Source organism: Petaurus breviceps, unplaced genomic scaffold (assembly GCF_028583685.1).
Source record: "Petaurus breviceps papuanus isolate PSGF00001 unplaced genomic scaffold, PetGlider_PUasm1.0 76, whole genome shotgun sequence".
Classification (NCBI taxonomy): domain Eukaryota; kingdom Metazoa; phylum Chordata; class Mammalia; order Diprotodontia; family Petauridae; genus Petaurus; species Petaurus breviceps.
Window position 1 is genome coordinate 45,362,334 of NW_027186473.1, and position 19,723 is coordinate 45,382,056.

Genomic DNA, 19,723 nt, shown 5'->3' on the forward strand with positions numbered 1-19,723 from the left:
GCAAAAATTGGGTCAACTTAATAACTTTGTAGGAGTGACACACTTTCATATTTTGGACAAACTAATCTTGGAATCCCAATCCCAGCTGCTTGAAGCATCTGCTCCATTTCATGTAGATAAAGAAAAGCAATATGTCAACCTTACTGACTCAAAGTCTGAGAATACCATTGCCAGCCATCTACGGTTTAGCACAGATTGTCATAAAACCCCAAAACATTCCTTTGGGCTTTAATTGTTTTCTGACTTCTCAAGAAAACAAACCTTTAAAGCATTCAATCATTTAATAACTAAAACTCAGCAAAAGATTGAGTGTTTTGGGAAGCTTCTCTCTCTGGCTTCTCTTCCTGCCACAATGACTTATAATTATTATCTAGATGTATACAACCATCACTTTTCCCCCACTGTAATTGGGAGTGAAAGGAGAAAAAAAACCTTTAAATAAATTTAGAGGTAATGATGGTCTTCCTAATCAATAGTGGAAAGGCTATAAAAGTTGGGCTTTAATAATGAGGGACTAGTAGCAATTCACTAACATTTATTAATTTTCAAAATGTTTATCATCATTCTTAATAGTTGTCATTTTATAAGGTACTATAAGGTCTATATAATGTTGTAACTACATTTTCTCATTCATGAGTAAAAATGAGTAAAACAGGGCTCAGAGATATTAACGGACTTGCCTGTGATCAGACAGCTCACTGGGGTCAAGTTTCCCCTAATTCTGGTTCTGCTCTGCTTCCTATACACTATCCTATCTCATGAACAGTTATGCTCTATTTTTCAGATTTGCCAATTTATAAAACAATTTATGCAACAGTCAAACTATCAGCAAATATAAGAGTTTCCCTTTTTGAATTCTTCCAAGAAAGATAATTCAGTCTTTCAAGGTGTTTTAATGACAAGATGTCCTTTAGAGTTGACAAAACTCTTTCGACTGCTGTTCAAAACAAATTGAAATCTATACTTTCTGGCAACAAATTAAGTCCCGCTAATTGGTACTTAATTATATGCTTCAGATTATTTGCTTCATCTTCTTTGTACATCTTTCATGTACCATCTCCTACATGTTGGTTTTTCTCTTTCTCTCTCATTGATCTCATCAATTCTCATGGTTTCAAAGATTACATTTATGCAAACAACTTCTACATTTACATCTCCAGCCTTCATCTCTCTTCAGAGCTCCAGTCTCACATCATCAACTAACAGCTGGATATCACTACCTGGATGTTCTAGTGACATCTCAAACTCAAACATGTTTACAACTGATCTTATTATCATTCTTGCTCAATCGACACGTTTTATACAGCTTCCAATTGCTGTCAAAGGCATTGCCATCCTTCAAATGACCCAGGTTCACAATCTAATAGTCTTCTTCAAATATTAATTTCTGCTTTGTGCCACCCCCTCCCCTCACCTACAGGTATCTAATTGGTCCTCAATTTTTTTCATTCTAACTCAAAGAATATGTCACATATCTTTCATCTTTGGCAGCACAGTGGATGGAGTGCTGGACTTAGAGTCAGAAAGATCTGAGTTCAACTCCAGCCTTAGACACTTACTTATTAGTTGTGTAACCCTCATCAAGTCATGTAATCTCATTCTGCCTCAGTACCCTCATCTATGTAATGGGGGATAGCTCCTCTCTTCTACGGTTGCTGTGAGAATCAAATGGGATAATCATTAAACCACTTAGCACAGTGCCTGGTACATACTAGACACTTTTGCTATTATTGTTGCTATTGTTGTGTTGTTCTCTAGTCATTCAGCCAACCTCTTGTTCAAGACTCTGTCCTTTCTTGGCTGGACTATTAGAACTGCCTCCTAACTGCTCATCATGTCTGAAATGTCTTCCTTGAATTCATCCTTCAACAGGTGCCAAACGGATATCCCAAAAGCATAGGTCTCATTATGCCACTCCCCTGCTCGCAAATCTTTAGCAGCTCCCTCTACTCTAGACTAAAATGCAGAGCTCCCCTGTTTGCCATTTAAGACTTTACAATCTGACTCCAAGCTATGTTCACAAACTTATTTTATATTATTCTCCCTTAGGCACTCTATATTCCTGCCAAACTGGCCTATTTGTTGTTCCCTGCACATGCCACTGCATTTCTTGTCCTGCTTCTGAAAAGGCTATCCCTTGTGCCTGGGAGCTTTGCTCTTCATCACCCCTACTTCTTGGCATTCTCAGCTGCCTTCAAGGGTCACCTCAAGTGTCACTGTCAAAAAGAGGCCATCTTGGATTTATCTACTTGCCAATACTCCCCCTATCCCTATCTAAATTATATTGTATTCAATTATTATATATTTTATATTTATTTATTCTGTGTACATATGGTTTTCTCCCAATAAATGAGGAAAAAGGACTGTTTTGGTTTTTGATGATGATTAATGCACAGAAGGTATTTAATAAATACTTGTAAAATTGAATCTAGTCCATGAAGACATATGAATCCACATATGTGGCTGGAAGGGAACTAAGATAATCTAACCCAAATCACTCAGTTTACAGAGGAGGAAAGTGAGGCAGATCAAGCAGAGGTGCGTTGCCTAAGGTCAAAGAAATAGTAAATAGCAGGATTATGATGTGAATCTAAATCCTGGGCCCTTTCCTCTGCACCACACCACACTGGATATTAGTCTAGGCCTGGATTTGGTTAGATATTAAGTTGAGTTAAATTGATATTGAGTTAAAATCTGGCCTTACACTTTCCTAGCTGTGTGATGCTGAATAAGTCACTGAACTGTTAATCTGCCTCAGTCTCCTCAAATGTAACATAGGAATAATAATAGCATCAGTTTATAGGATTGTTTTAAGGATCAAATGAGATAATATTTGCAAAGCATTTATGATGACCTCTTATCCTTCCTTCTTTTTTCCTTCCCTCCTCCTTTACTTACTTCCTTTTTCCCCTTATTTTGTCCCTTCTTTGCTTTCTTTTCTATGTTCTTTTCCTTTTCTCTTTCAGCCTTTCTACTTTTTTCCATCTTTCTTCTCCACCTTTCTTTTTCCATCTTTCCTTTCTCCTTTTCTTCTTTCCCTCCATTCTTCTTTCTTCATTCTCTCTTTCCCTTCCTTTCTCTCTTTCCCAAGGCTGCATGAACTTATCATTTGAAAATAATATGCAATAGTTTGTTTCTACCTGTGATTAAACCACTCAGAAGTCTATATAATTCTCTGGGCTATTTTCTCTTCTAATTGTCTCTGCCATTGAAAGAAATGATCTTTCTCTTTATATCTGAAAGTTGTTGTAAGTATGGAAATATAGTCATTTTTTTCTCCAAAATAAGATATTAAACAAGATGGGAGAAGAGGAAGTTTAGAGTGACTTTTGCCAAGACTAAAAACACTTCTTGTCATTAAGGAAATCTTAACATGAGGATTATACATTCTGCCTACTTCAAAAAAACACAAGTGTACACATGGAGCCCGGGCTTGCCAGGAGATGTGTGGAAGAGGGGACGGGGGATATAATCATCAGTGTCAGAGGGTTTATATATCACTTTATAACATCAAAAGATGATCTGAACTAGAAAAAAATGAAAAAGAAACTTATTTCCCATGATTCCTGTCTGTCGAGGGTATATATTTTCCATTCTGATTTTCTTATATCAAAAAATAGGAAATATGAAACCTTATGGGGACCTTATTAATTAAGACCCCTTAAATAGAAAGTATTCACAATAAAGTTGGGAACAGAAAATATAGTCAACATTGTCTGTTTTCTCATGGGTTCCAATCATCTCTACATAGATGATTCCCAAATCTATACATCTTACCTCACCTCTTTCTTGACCTGCAATCCTACATTAACAACTTTTGTTGTAATTGTTGTTGTTCAGTCATGTCCAACTCTGCATGACCCCATTTGAGGTTTTCTTGGCCAAGATACCAGAGTAGTTTGCCATTTTCTTCTCCAGCTCATTCTACAGATCAGGAAACTGAGGTAAATAGTTTTAAGTGACTTGCCCAGGGTCATAGAACTAGTAAGTTTCTGAGGCTGGATTTGAACACAGGAAAATGAGTCTGACTGCAAGCTCAACACTATCCACTGTGTCCCATAACTGCCCTATATCAACAACTTTACCTGCTGGAAACCTCTACCTAGGCGACCTGTAAGGATCTCAAACTCAATTTATTCAAGACAGAACTATTTTTTTTCTTTACTAAAATATCTCATGTTCCAAACCTCCTTATTCCTCATCAGGGTCTTTTATCAGGTCTTTTAGTTATTCAGATTTCCAATTTGAAGTCAATTTGAACTCCTTCTTCTCTCTCTCCTGCTTCTCCTACCACCACATCTCTTGTATCTGTCCCCTTCCTCTCTAGTCACATCACTCCAGTTTAAGTCCTCATCTGCTTTTTCCTTTTAACTTTTTATTCCTGCTTTAGACCATTGCTGGGATCTCTTAATGGTCTAGGGCTCTCAATCTCTTCCCCTCTCCATTCTATCCTCCAAACAACTGCCAAAATAATTTTACTAAGACACAAATATGAGTACATCACCCCTGTTCAAGAAGCCATCAGTGGCTCCCTATTGCCTAATCTAGAAAAGATAAACTCCTTAACCCGAGATTTAATGCCTCCTGTAACCTGTTTCCAAAATATTTTTTATTGCCACATTTCACACAGCTCCCCATTCCTACATTCTACATTACATTCATGCTGGGTTTGTATCTGTTCTTCCAAACTTGGTGTTCTATGTGACAATATGGGCTGTTAGACAGGCTATCCCCCATGCCTGAAGATAACCTGTCTTCAGCTCAAGCCTTTGAAATTTTGGTCATCTAGCTAAACCTGAACTTGTACTAGAATCCCCTCTAGGACATCCCTAACCAGGCACCATAAGCATTCTGCTTGAATAGATCTCCACTGAAAGAGAATCACCATCTCCCAAACAGCTCATTTTATTTTTGGACAATTCTAATCATTAGGAGTGTTTGCAAACATTTGGTTCTTTGCCACTAATTCTGCCCTCTGGGAAGCAACCGGAACAAGTCTAATCCTTCTTCCACATGACAATGCTTCAAAGATTGAACAACTCTCATGTCTCTCCTGAGTCTTCTCTTGTCTGAATATCTCTGGTTTCTTCAACAATTCCTCAAACCACACAATCCCAAGGCTGTTTGCCATCGTGGCTGCAATTTTTTTTTTAAGCAATCAGGGTTAAGTAACATGCTCAAGGTTACACAGCCAGTTATTTCTGGGTGTGGTGCTGAGTATCTGAGCCCGGATTTGATCCAGGTCATCCCGACACTGGAGCCGATGCTCTTATTCGCTGAGCCACCTGGCCTCCCCGAAGCTGCAATTCTTTCAATGCTCTTTGGCATGTCAATGTCCTTCCTAAAACATGGTATTCAGAATTCAATCCAGTTGTTCAGATGTAGTCTAATCATGGTAAATGTCATGAGGACCATTACCTCCTTATTCTTAGATACTATGATTCTCCTACTGCAGTTATATATAACATTTGATTCTTGGGCTGCCATTTAATGTTCCTGGCACACACAGGATAGCAACTAGAACTGTGATTTTAATGATAAAATGAACTCTCAGATGGAGAAAATACCTTTAGCAACATGAATCGAGATCATCTTTGTAAGATTTTCTTAGAAAGTTGTCTAGCACACTTTGAGGTTAACCAACTTGCCCATTGTCACAAAGTCAATATATGTCAGAGGCAAGACTTGAATTCAGGTACTCCTGATTCATAGACTGTTTTTCCCCCTAATCTGCCATACTGGCTTCTTGATAATCGCCCATTAAATCTTCCATATTTTTAAAAGATGAACGGCTATCTAGTCCTGCCTCCTCAATGCCATAATGTCTCTGATTGTTTTTAACCTTAGGTGAATAACTTTATATGTATCTTTTAATTTTTTTTCACATTATATTAACCCCCTGTGGCCTAACCAGTCAAAAGCTTTTTGGATCTTGATGTTCACACAATGTTGTGTCAAATGCTGCTCTTAGCTTTGTGTGCTCTGTAAATATGAAAAGTTTGACATCTTGCCTTATCTAGCTCACTGATAAAACAGCATAGGAACAAATGGGGTGCCTGAGGTTTCCACTAGAGACCTCCTTCCAATTTGATCTTGAAGTAGGCATAACTATACTGTACTGTGAGTCCAGACAGTGAGCTAGTTGTAAATCTAGGAAACTGTATCACTATCCAGCCTTCTTATCTCTACACTAACCACAAGGATAACATGAGAAACATTGTCAAATGCTTTGCTAAGATTTAGGAATCTCTATTCTGAGCATTCCTCTAATCTATCATTCCAACAAACATATGTGGATATGTGGTTAGTTGGATCCTTATGATTAAATTTATAAGATTGTTCTAGAATTTAATCAGCCATCTTGCTGATTCAAGCTCACTCCTTCCTATTTTTCATTTGACACTCTTTCCTTTTTAATTTTTTTTTAAAAATTGGAACATTTGCCTTTAAGTAGTCCTATGACACCTCTCTCATGCTCCATAGTTGTTCAAAGACAGTGACTCAGCAATCATATCCACCAGTTCTTTTGGTACTCTGGGTGAGTCCACTTGGGCCTGTTGACTTGAAGTCATTAAGGAAAGCAAAGTCAATCTATTGCTATTAGTAACCCATTCTATTCTTTCAACTTGGGTTTCAACTCCCTGGTAGTCATATGCATAGAACTTTGGAAATGTGAAAATATAACTTGAAAAAACAGTAGCAATGATGATGACAATGTGCTATTTTTTTTAGTGCAAAATATTCTCCTTGACAGAAACAAGCCTTTTCTTTGTTATTTATAATCTGATCTACATTAAGCAGTAGTTCTAGGTTTACTTTGTTCCACTTTTCTCCCAGGCCAAATAGCTTTAATAGGAAGAAAGTTTCAGTGAGCTTAGCTTTCTTTGTCAATGTCAACTCATTATTCATTTTTGTACCCTAATACTTTTCTCAAAGCTCTAATGGGTGCTTTGGAATTCATCTTGAGTCACCTGCCCTCTCTTATGTCTTTTCAACATTCTTTTTCAGAAAATCTAAGTTGAATGATGAGTTTCCTGTGCATCCACATTGTTATTTTTGAAAATTCCATTGTTTCTTATTATTAGAATCATCTCTCTTTGAAAGGTTCCCATTCCTCCTAAGACAATTTCCTCTGAGAAAGGAAAGGGAAAAGGTGAGGGAATTCTAACTATTCTTTCTCTAAATCCATTGAAAGCTGTGCGTGTTTGTCAGCATATACCTTGAATTCTAAAACAAATATTTCCAAGTTTCTACCCTTTCTGCTTAAGCCACTAGCTCCTGCTTCTTGTTGAAAATCCAGATTAGAAGAACAGTTACAGTTGTTGCTTCTTCTATCTTTTGAAGAATGACTATCATTAAGATAAATCAAGACATTATTAGTTTTACTGCTTAAGGCAGAGAGACAGAGTTCTGTTGGATATTCAGGTAATTGAAATCCCCCATCAATAGAACTATACAATTCCTCTGTGTCAATGTTCTTAACCTTTTTGGGTATCATGGTCCCCTTTGGCAGTCAGGTGAAGCCTATGGATCCTTTCTCAGAATGCTGATGTTACTAATGCATAAAATAAACTACATAGGATCACAAAGAAAAAAATTATAATGAAAATACACTTATCTATCTCTATCTCTCTACATATCTATCTCTTTCTATAGCCATTCATCCATCCATTTATCTATCCCTCTGTGCCAAGGTTTTTAATCTTTTTGGGTGTTATGGTTCCCTTTGGCAATCAACTGAAGCCTAAGGAGCCCTTCTCAGAATACTGATGTTATTAAATGCATAAAATAAAATATATAGGATCCCAAAATTATATGAAAATGCTGGTATCTATCTATCTACATATTTATCATTATTTCTATAGTCATGCACCCATCTATCCATCCATTTCTCTCTCTCCTCCTCCTCTTTCTCTCCCTCAATTTCGTGCTATCTGCATTATTTATTTAGTTCACGGATGCCAAGTTTGTAGTCTGTTTCCTGAAGTCCTGACCTAATTCCTTCTTTTGTCCAAGTCATCTGAATCAGAGTTGTGCTGGAGCATGATTGAATCTAGGAAGTCAGTTGTCAAATTTTCCATGTGACCTTAAAAATTGGCAAGCTCTACCAATCAGGGCTTGATTTATTTTGTTGACTGTCTAGACTTAAAAAGTAATGGAAAAAATGTTAATAATGCAGACTAAACTTATAGGCTTATTTTACATGCTTTTTTTTGTTAAACAACTTGTTGTCAAATATTTACCAGCACATCCCTGTGTATACTCCAATGACAATATCAATTCTGTTTCTGTCTCTTAGTCTAAATATATGCCATTTTGGAGGGAGGCAATTCAGTTAAGTAATTTGCCCAAGGTTACATAACTAGTAAGTGTCTGAGGCTAAATTTGAATTCAGGTTCTCCTAACTGCCCCATAATATATGCTATTCTTACTCATTCCCATTCGTATATTTTCTTATATCACACCCTTACCTAAAACAATGCATATATAATCCATACATATCCCTAATGTAATCCAATAAACCACTGTCAGAATAAGCAAGTATTTGAATGGGGGTTGCTTTTATTTATACTCCAATATTCTTGGACCATGAAAGAATGCCTATACTCATTATTTCTAATTTTTATTCTTTTTTGGATACATCCTCAGACATATTATAACATTTTTAAAGTCAAATTATCTTTAGATCACTTCGTTTTTTTTTTTCACATGACACTTTTAAGAGAGAGCAAGTCCTAAGAGTAAGTCAAAGTTTTGGAGACTGCTGTTACTTAAGGGTCAGTAATGCATATTACTTAGTAAGAAAATAGTTTAATTTTGTATCTAGTACCAAAAAAGACTCATTTATGAATTCATATGAATGGGTTTTTAAAAATATTTAAAATTAAAAAAAAAACTTTTAAAATCCAAAACTATTTCTTTCCAACCCAATTTTCAAAAATCTTTTAAATCCAAGGACAAGGACTTCCTTGTTTGTTTGCAAGTACAGAGATTTCTCATTGGTAAATACATGCTCCTCAACAGCCTCCTGGACAGGGTTCCTTTCATTAGCAACAACCTGTGGTCAGTTCAGGTGTTGTCTTATGCCTGTCATAGCAAAGCCCTAGCGAGAACTGCTTCAAAGTTCCTTTCTAAACCTCCGTACTAATGATCTGGTCATTGACTGTTGTGGTTTTCCACTGAGATGTAAACTGTTCTAATGGCATGTCAACACACTACCAAGTATTCAGAGAAATTGTTGCCCAGCACACATCACAGGTGCTCAATAAATATTTAATATATGAATGAGTACACAAATGGTAACTATATGAAAAAAATATATGCTCACTAAGTGGATTACATTTGTTCTATGCTAAATGATATCCTACTAATTTCAATTTTAAGGAGTGGGGATACAGAGCAATTATGAGAATAAAAGGGGTGACTTTTGGTTATACTCGGATTTTTCAACTATGGATTCCAATAATAGGGCAGAGTACCTTAAATAGAAAATATATAGTAGCCTGCACTCAAAATATGAGGATATTAACCACAGTAGTGAAGAATGAAAAAGAATAATAACAGCAATCACTAATTCCTAGTAGCAGTTATTTCATTTGCTATTGACCAGATGTACTTATAGCTTTGAATAAATTAAGGTAAAGAAAGGAAAAAAAGAAAAGTTAGCTTAACTTATACACTTAAAAAATTAACTCTTATTGGAAGAATCTTCCTTCCTTATCAAGAACAAAATGTTACAATTCTACCCATCACTCTGAACACCAATCTATCTTTTCTTGTTGCCAAAAAAAAGCATTTTCTGGCTAGGGAAAAATTTATCAGTTCCAACTTACTTTAAGTACTTTTATAAGAAAGTTGGACCATGTAAATCATCCTCTAAAAGCCTTTCTAAATTATAAGAAGGCAAAAAAGTATTATTGTTTAATTAAATGTTTAATTAATGTTTATTACAGCCAGCATCTTCATTTCAAGTCAAATTTATGACAGTCGAATTTTGTTTTTATGCACTATATGTGCTCTTCATAGAGCAGTGCATAGTTTATAGTGCATAGCATAATCAATGTAGTATATTTATGCCCATTTTATAGGGCTTGGGATATAATTTTACTATTTAAGTGCTTATAGTGTTTTATAGTTGCTGTATCTTTGCTTTTATGACATAATATTGGTCATTTGTCACAAAATCCTTGGTCAGGAACACAATACCCAATTTCAATTCTGTTCCTACAGATATATATGTGATCTGCTTTATGACAATTTGTTTTATGCCTTAGCTTCCAGGAATGTGTTTTTGTTAGAAAGGGAGCCTTATCCTTCCTGTGCTTTTGTTTGTGAGTGTGTACTCATTCGAGGGAAGAGGATGGAGAACAGGGAGATTCTTACCCACTCTTCTTCATCATAGTCTGAGTGATGTGGGATAGAATCCTGCCTTTGGATGGAGGGCAGGGACCCTGCAGGTTTAGCCTCTTCCTCCACAGTGTTCTTGGGTGTGGGTGATTTCTTGAGGACACAGCCTGGCCGGGCTGTGTAGAGAGCTAAGAGGGCACTTCTGACCAGCTGATCCTTAAAGGCATGCACAAAGAGTTCTGTCTGAAAGAAAAGGGACAGGCAATAAGAACACCAGGAAGTTTGGTACAGAAAATATTTAAAGCAGATATCAGAGAAAATATAGAGATAATATTGGTAAAGTGCTTAGTACAGTACCTGGCCCACAGTAGATGCTGAATAAATTTACCTGTTCCCTTCTCCCTCCCTTTTTGTAATTCCAAATAACTGGAAACAAATAGGTGCCCATCAATTGGGGAATTATGAACAACTTTTCACAATTTAATGGAATAAATGGGGATGATTTCAGAGGAATTTGGGAAGACTTGTATGAACTTATTCAGGGTAAAGTAAGCAGAAGAACTGGGACAGTTTATGCAATGAAAACAGTATTGTAAAGACAAACAACTCTAAAAGACTTAAAAACTCCAATCAATGCAAAAACCAATGGAGACTTCAAATGACTCAAGGTGAAACCCAAACCCCACTTCCTGACAGACAGTTGATGAGTTAGTTTGCAAAGTGAGACATATTTGTTGAATATGACCAATGCAGCAATTTGTTTTGCTTGAATATTTATATTTCTTACTAGGGTTTTGTTTTCTTCTTTTTTTCCATAGGGAAAATGGAGGGTGAGATAGGGAGAAAATATTTTTGTTAATTGGGAGGAAAAGAGTCAGTAGGGGGCAGGATCTCTGCACCAAGCTGGGATAAGGGAGAGCATTGTAGATTTGTTTTCTCTTAAGTACTATGTATGATAGTGTAAGTATAGGAGAGAAAGAAAACTAATCATACCAATCAGTGGTAAATAGTGCAGTTTGGGAATGCTGCCAAGCTCTGGAGCTCTTCTGTTCCAAAAGTTAATGCCGAGGTAGCATACATACTATAAAAACCATCTGTTTCCATAGCCTTTTCTTGCCTCATGACAAATCCTGTCTCTGGAGATGGTTTTCAATAGGAATAACCATTTCAACAGAAACTACCTGATGCTTTTTTAATGTTGGGAGAAAATACTACTCATTCTTTACATTTTAAACAGATTAATAAGGTGAAAGAAGCACAGGTATATTGACTGAAAGGGGTGCAGAGGTAGCTGACTGTTTTCCTCTTGGACAGAGATCACAGCACAAGTAAGAAGGAAGATTTTGCTATCTTTCTTATTATTACTCTCTAAACTCTCCCCCAATAAATTTGTTATTGCAAGGTTCAGTTGTTGCCAGAATCCCTATGAAACAATGTCCAGTGGGGTTTAGTTATTGCTGGTAAATACCCAATAACTGCTACAGAAACGATAGCTACCTTATGAAGAAGGATTTCATTTCATGGATTACCTAATAAATGTGCTATGACTTTGGCTGGAAAAAAATATGGGAGGTGCAGTCTTTGAATTTATATGTTATATTATGCTTATCATGGACAGAAGTCCTGCCTTAGGGTCAGGAAGGTAGGGTTTCAAATCTTGCATATCATTATCAAGTTTGATACATACTGGCTAAGTGACCATGAGCAAGTCTCAACCTCCCAGGGCCCTTGAGGAAAATATCTTAAGACTGTAGGATAGCAGCAATTTGCTGATCTGGATCAGAGGAGGCATAGTTTCAGGTATGGGGAAGGGGGTTATGCAACATTAAGTGATGTGCCCAGGTTCACAAAAGTACTCTGGTGTCAGAGGTGGGATGTCAACTCAGAAGTCTCATGATTATAAGCCCCTTACCTTTGCCACTACAACATGTTGATTATCACACAGTGAGTCTAATACTTAGTCAAGGCTAGCTTTGATATTGTTAAAACTCAATGTGATCATCCACTGCATTCTCTTAATAGGGCCATCTACTAATGTAAACAACTAGGAAAATGTCTATAAATGTGTACACAGTGAAAACAATTAGGTCTTAAAGGATAGGGAAGTCATAGAGAATATTTTTTTAACTCATTGCCATGCCTTAGCTATTCAACTAGCTCTATATCCAAAATATTTTTTTTTCAGGGGGAAGTGTCTGGATACATAATTTCATCAACCTTTGTTACTCCCAGTATGAAAATTCCCTCCACAAACATAGAATAGTTACTCACTTGATTCTTCCTGGATATTATTTAGATTTCCATGACCCTTCTCTCTCTTGATTCTCCTCCTAACTTCAACTTATTCTTCAGGATATTCATCTATGTCATGCCTACTAATTTTGGGCATCCCCCAAGACTCTGCTGTAGTCCCTGTGTCTGTCTCTGTCCATGTCTCTCCGCCCCCCTCGCCCCCCACTAATATTTACCTGCTTGGTGTAATGGTAATAGGAATTTGAAGAACTTCCCTGCCCCTTAATAGGCTGGATATAATCAAACAGAGCCTGTGGTGGGAGGACTTTGCTGAAGGGTGGAGCAGAACCCACAGGAAGCTCGAAGTCAGAGCAGTTAGAGCTGGAGGGAGGAGAGGACACACCCAATGAGACAGCTAGGCTTGTGAGTGTTTGTCTGTGAAAAGGCTAAAGGATGGTGTGGCTCACTGCTGTGCTACAGTGCATTAACTTCTTTTTTGCTGTAATGGTTTCCTGGTATTGGAATTTGGCTTTCTGACATCTGAATAAATGTTTTGCTTCTTTCTTCTATATGGAGAGTCTGTATATTTTGCGATTGAGAACTATGCCGATATATATATGATGCAATTCATATATGATGCGATTCATAGTCGCTGCTGGTGCTGTGAATATTGTGTTGGCACTACACTTGGTTAATTTATAAATTTAGATGGGGTGAATTATCATCTCTATTCAGATGATTATCACATCTATACTGAGCTCCATCTCAATATGAGACCAACTGTCTTTTCAATATTTTAAACTGGAAATCCTATAGGTCAAATACTAAACTGATTTTCATCAATCCTTCCCTTTTCCAGGCATTCCTATATATTACATTTTGACAAAACCACTTTGCTACTGATGGTCTCAATAAGCTCTCTTGATTTATTTTTATAGCCACACAGCTTGCTGTCTTTGAATTGCTGCTCTGTATCTCCATCTTCCTCATACTCACATGGAGGAGAACATTCAAGGGAGACTTCTAAGGTATTTAAAATCACTGCCCGGGTAAAGGATGGTGAGCTTAAAGTGCTGAAGGCTTGGTGACTCATTGCTGGGGTGAACCTATAGCCATTCTCTTCTTCCTCTTCCTAAACATGGAACTGGCCAAAATATCTATAGATCATTGCTGAAAAGAAAAGGATTCTGATACTATTCCTAAAACAAAGAAAACAACATGTGGCCCTTCTTTTATCGCCTTGTTTTATTAGAAAAAAATTATTAGTAGCATGATAGAGCATTTGGAGTATCAGGCCTGAAGTCAGAAAGCCCCATGTTCAAATCCCACCTAGTTGTTGTGGCCATGGTCAAGACTTCCTTGAGTCTCAGCTTCCTTAACATCAGAATATATATATATATATATATATATATATATATATATATGTATGTATGTATGTATATCAGTGACCTCATAAGATGACTGTGAGGTTCAAAAGAGATAATGTCTATAAAGTACCTCACAAGCTTCAAAGTTGCAGATAAAAGTCAGCTGTCATTTTCATTTAAAAATCAAGTATCCTAGAGCATATCTACCCAGAGTGAAGCAGTGGAAAAAGCAATCACTACTGAAGTCAGGAGAGAGCTGGTTTCTAACCCCCTAGCGACACTTATTAACAGTGTAATTCTTAGAAAACCACTTTAACTCACTTATAAATTATGAATAATGATACTTCTATTACCTGTCTCAGTTTCCTCATCTGCAAAATAGGATGAGGATGTCATAGTACCAGGCCCATACAATTCTTGTGAGAATCAGATGAGAGAATGAATGTAAAAGTGATTGTGTAAATGTAGTTATTATCCAACAAAACTTTATTCATTCAATAAATCATTTATTCAACAGACTCATTATCACCTATTTTGTCCATTTCTCTATTATGTCATGTGCTGGGGCATATAAGGATAAGAAGAATAAGAGAGAACATCATCACCATAAAATGTATAAGCCACCCTCACTGTGGTGCCAGTCAGGAAATTAATCACACAGTGAGATTCAATGATTCATTCAAGGTTAGAGGTGACAGGTCCAACAGTTTCCTTACTGGAACTCAGCATTTTTAACGCCAAGACTAGAGGCTCAATTCTACCATATTGCCTTTGGTGTATGACAGAATATCATAGCAATGATGTCTTTTTAAGTCCTTTGGTAGCATAGTCCATTAGATATCATGTTTTTTAAGGACCGTCCCTTGCCCATTCTATGCATCCAAGAACTCATATCTAGTTCAAAACAGAGCCATTGGAGTAGCTCCTTGCTACTAAATAATAAATATACCATCCCAGTTGATGTTAGGATTTGTGGTTGAGGTCTAATCATATCTGAAAATTTCTCTCAATTGAAAATATTGTCATTTTAAGTGAGCTTTCAACAGGTTTAAATGAATGATGAATGGAATACTTGGAATAATGAAGAACAGAAGGAAAAAATCAACTCAGGTAAGACAGCACAGGGCATATTGTGATGGCAAAGCGTAGACCAATTTATTAAGAGTTTTTTGTCTCCTGTGTCTCTTCTCTCCATCTCTCTTCCTTCTCTCTACCTTCCTCCTTACATTCTTCCCTCTCCCTAGAATTGTGATTTCACTGGTATACAGAACTCAGTGAGAAACACCCTTTACTACCAATTGAAGATGTGCACATATGCTGTTACTTAGGATCAAAGATAATAATGTGAAATCCTCCTAGAAGAATAGGTAGGGTGTCTAAATTTTGAAGAACCCTAAATGGTAGGTGATAGCTTCCAAAATATACTACACATTAAGCAACTACATTCTGCACCTCATCCATGTTTTTATTTCCTAATGGATTATTTGAAAATGGAGTAATATCTTGAAGGTCTAGACTAGAGGTGGGGAAATTGTTGCCTCAAGGCCAAATGTGGCCTTAAAGGTCCTTAATTGACTGAATCCAAACTTCTCAGAACAAATCCCCTTAACAAAAGGATTTGTTCTGTAAAATTTGGACTCAGTCAAAAGGCCGTACCCCAAGGACCTAGAAGACCACATTTGGCCTCAAGGCCACAGGTTCCCTAACCTTGTTCTAGAAGAAGCCTGAAAACTACAGTGAATGATGATGTGTTTGTCTTTAAAGGGCAACACCTATAATCTATAGAAAGCAGTCCAATTTTCAAGAGGGCCAACCTTGGAGTCAAGAATATCTAGGATAAAGTGATGTCTCTCATAAGTATTAGCAATGTGATCAAGGGTTTTTTAACTAAGTTCTCATTGCCTCTAGTCAACTTTCTATAAATGAATTTATTGCTGGATTTTTAGTCATGTCCTACTCTCCTTGACCCCATTTGGGGTTTTCTTGGTGAAGATGCTGGAGTGGTTTCTCATTTCCTTCTCCAGGTCATTTTACAGGTGAGGAAACTGAGGGAAATGGGGTTAAGTGACTTGCCCAGGGTCATATAGCTTGTAAGTGTCTGAGGCAGGATTTGAATTCAGGAAGATGGAGTCTTCCTGACTGTGGGCATAGCACTCTGTTCTCTATGCCACCTAACTGCTCATAAATGAATATAGTTTAGAAATTAGTTGCCAATAAGCACCATTGGAGGGAGTTGCCATCCTAGGAATTCCATATACATCATAGATCTGTATCACTCTTATTCCCTTATACCCAATCCTCAAAATAAATAAATAAATAAATATACCCAAGAGAAGCACAATGTGCTTTGAGATAAAATAAAAGATTAATCATTTTAGCTGAGGTAATATTTGAACTACAAGAGGTGGGGAATCTGCAGCCTCAAGGCCACATGTGGCGTTCTAGGTCCTTGGGCTCAACCTTTTGACTGAGTCCAAGTTTTATAGAACAAATCCTCTTATTAAGGGGATTTGTTCTGTGAAGTTTGGATTTAGTCAGAGGGCCACACTTGAGGACCTAGGCAACATGTGGCCTGGAGGCCACATATTTCCCCACCCCTGAGTCCTAGGCTATGAAGACTGGGTAGGATTTCAAAAGACAGAGATAGAATATTAGGGGTTATCCAAAGAATAGGAACAAAAATAATGATACTTCACAAGATAGTTGGAAACTTAAAATTTGACAGAAGTGAAAATGCTTTGAAAAGACTTTTAAATTATGAATCATGAGAGTTTAAAATTAGGAAAAAATCTTAAATCTAATAATTTTTTGAAGAAGCCTAAAGATGAACTTAATGAAATTTACCATAGTTTCTGTGCAAGAATAACATTCATTCATTAAGATGATTGTTATAACTGGTTCACGTACACTGTAGCTGTATAATTTTGATTACATAGATACTCCTTATGTCCTTTTTACCCCTTATCTGCCCAGCACCAAAACATTTTTAAGATTTTTAAGCTTCTCAGTGCAGGGGCATGGCATGTTAAAATTGTAAAAAACAGAGGAAAGAGCCTATCTAAATGTATTATCTAGCTAATAGTCATGTCAAAAAACATGATAGGTACAAAGTAAATTCTCTTCTTATTAGACAAAAGTTCTTGTGTCTGGAGAACAATGCTAGAAAAACCTCTCCTTAAAGTTATAATCATCTTAAGTCTATACAAATGAGTTAGTCTCTTTTATTTTAAATTAAAAATATAAGCCAATTTTTGGTGAAGGATAAGATAATTTTGTAGAAAGAGTTGGGGGTTTAAAGTGAGGAAATTGAAATTAGATTCCTGGCTTTACGAGTCATGGGAACCTCAGCAAAAGACTTCAGCTCTCTGCCCTTCAGTTCCCTCATTTGTAACATAGGATGGTTGCTCTATACTATTTGTAAGGTCCCTTTTTGGCTCTAAATCTTATGACCCATATACTATACATCTGTTCTACTTCAAAGAAAGAATAAAAAAATCAATGAGGTAAGAATTTCCGTACTTTTCTACACATAGAGACAGAACTCTGAAACTTGAAAAACCGTATTTCTACTGTACCTTAAGTCATAACAAAAGTATATGTTCAAATAGTGAATTCTGCCCCACACTAATTTTGCTACACTACATAAGCAGTATCTCTGTTTTTATCTCTATAATCTACTTACAGAAATCTTATGCTATGTAGTGTTTGGTTAACTTAACAGAGTCTTTGCAATTCCAGGCATGAAATCATAGAAAAAAGAAATATCTGACAGAGACAACTTAAAAAAATATCTCTTTATAGTTTCAAGTGCTGACAGATTTGTTGCTGGGTAAAGGTAATCTAGTCTAAAGAAGAAAAAAGAAGGGAAAAAAGTTTGAGCACTGCTGAATTAAATGAGGAGAAAAATAACCCCCCTAAAAGAATCACTCACTGAAGTGAGCTGTAAATGATGTATGAAATGACAAATCCCTGCCCAGTGCACAGGAAGAATATAAATACTGCTTGGTAATCACTGCATGGATATGGTATTGGCTGTAATTTTCAGCTTAGATGCACCCAGAAAAATCTCACCGAATCTAAGAGGCTGAAAAAATCCAACAAAGAGTCTTAATTATTTGATTTTGCCATGCCACCTTCATCTTGTAGTGTCTCTGTCTTGAAACAGTCTTCTCTTTTTTCTCTTTTGCCCTCTGCCCCAAACATTTTTTAGCAGCTAGAAGCTAAGGTGTTAAGTGGGTTTCTGTGTCTTTACTGTCTCACAAAACACACACAAAGACCTGAAGGAGTTTTGAATAATGTTGTATTTCCAAATATTCATTCAGCTGAGAAATGTTACATCATCTCTGATGTTAATAAGAAGAAGAATGTCTTAAGCATTCAAAATTATGCTAGTGCTAAGTACTCAGAGGGAGCTGTTAAATTTACTTCTCAGGAAGCTGAATAGTAATTTTAACAGGTCACATTTATACATACCTCTACTATTTGTAAAGGGGCTTTACATACACAGTCTTATGTGGGTTGGATGGTCATCTCTATCCAGAGGATAGTCTAGTCCAGGGAAGGGGACCCTGTAGCCTTGAGGTCCTAAAGTGCAGCCTGTTGACTGAATCCAAACTTCACAGAGAACCTAGAGGACCTAGGTTCCCCATGCCTTATCTAGTCCATATATCCAACCTTAATCTCGCTCCTCTTTCTACATTACTGTCTACCCAATACAACTGGATACCCATAGGCATCTCAAGGTCAATTTGTCATAACTCATTTCTTTTCCAGTGAATCCTCTCCTGTTTCTAACTTTCCTATTTCTGTTGATGGGGCCATCTTCCTTTTGGAAGACCTTAGAGTTATCGATGATGTCATTTTTCTTTATCCTTTGAATCCAAACGGTGCACAAGCCTGGTCAATACTATCTCTTTTCTCTTCTGTATCCCTTTCACTGCATTCATAGGATCAAAGGATCATAGATTGAGAGCTAGGAGAAACTTAGAGGCTTTTGAGTCCCACTGCCTTATTTTATAAATGAGGAAATTGAGGCACATAGAAGGAAGGTGACTTGTCCAGGGTCACATAATTCCTAAGTGTTTGAGATGGAATTGGAAGGTAGGTCTACCTGATTTTTTAAGCACAATGTCTCCTTTTTTAGACAATCATGCCCTTTTCCTTCAGGATACTGCAATAATCTCCTAATTTATCTTCCTATCTTCAGTATCCTCCCCTCTAATCCATTTCTCCCTATAGCTACCAAACTGATATTCCTAAAAGATAGGTATGATCACATCGCCCCCTTCCTCAAGAAGCTCCAATGACTTTCTCCTACCTATAAAGAAAAAAAATCCTGTGTTTAAATTTAATACCATTTATATTCTGACTTGAGAATTTCTTTTCAGACTTATTATACATTACTCTCCTTGGTGAATGCATCATCCTAGTTAAATTACTCTATTTGCTCATCCCAATACATGACATTTCATTCCTGTCTCCAAGACTTTTTGCACATTCTCCCGACAATCTGGAAGGCATCCACTTTTCACCTCTGACTCATAGAATCACAAGAATACAATTTTAGGGTGGGAGGAGCCCTTTAAAGACCATCTAGTCCAACAACTTCATTTTATAGAGGGGGAGTGACGCACAGAGAGCCCACAGTAACAAAGCAGTAAGTGTCCAAGGCTGGATTCTCAAGTACCACCTCCCTACAGGAAGTGAATTTAATTGTTTTTGTCCTTACCAACTAAGTTCCAACATGATTTATTTAATAAATATGTGTGTATGTATAC

General features: G+C 36.8%; 1 protein-coding gene across 5 annotated transcripts in view; it reads right to left on the reverse strand.

The window, feature by feature from the left end:
- The window catches only part of INPP4B (inositol polyphosphate-4-phosphatase type II B), a 1,018,353-nt gene that overhangs the window by 176,732 nt on the left and 821,898 nt on the right, over positions 1–19,723 (reverse strand). For 4 of the 5 annotated variants that reach the window (XM_069105431.1, XM_069105430.1, XM_069105433.1 and 1 more), the window contains one exon: positions 10,384–10,590. The exons of the other annotated variant lie outside the window; for it this stretch is intronic. In XM_069105431.1, coding sequence (XP_068961532.1) covers positions 10,384–10,590 — 207 coding nt within the window. The remainder of the gene's footprint in view (positions 1–10,383; positions 10,591–19,723) is intronic. 5 annotated transcript variants of the gene reach the window in all.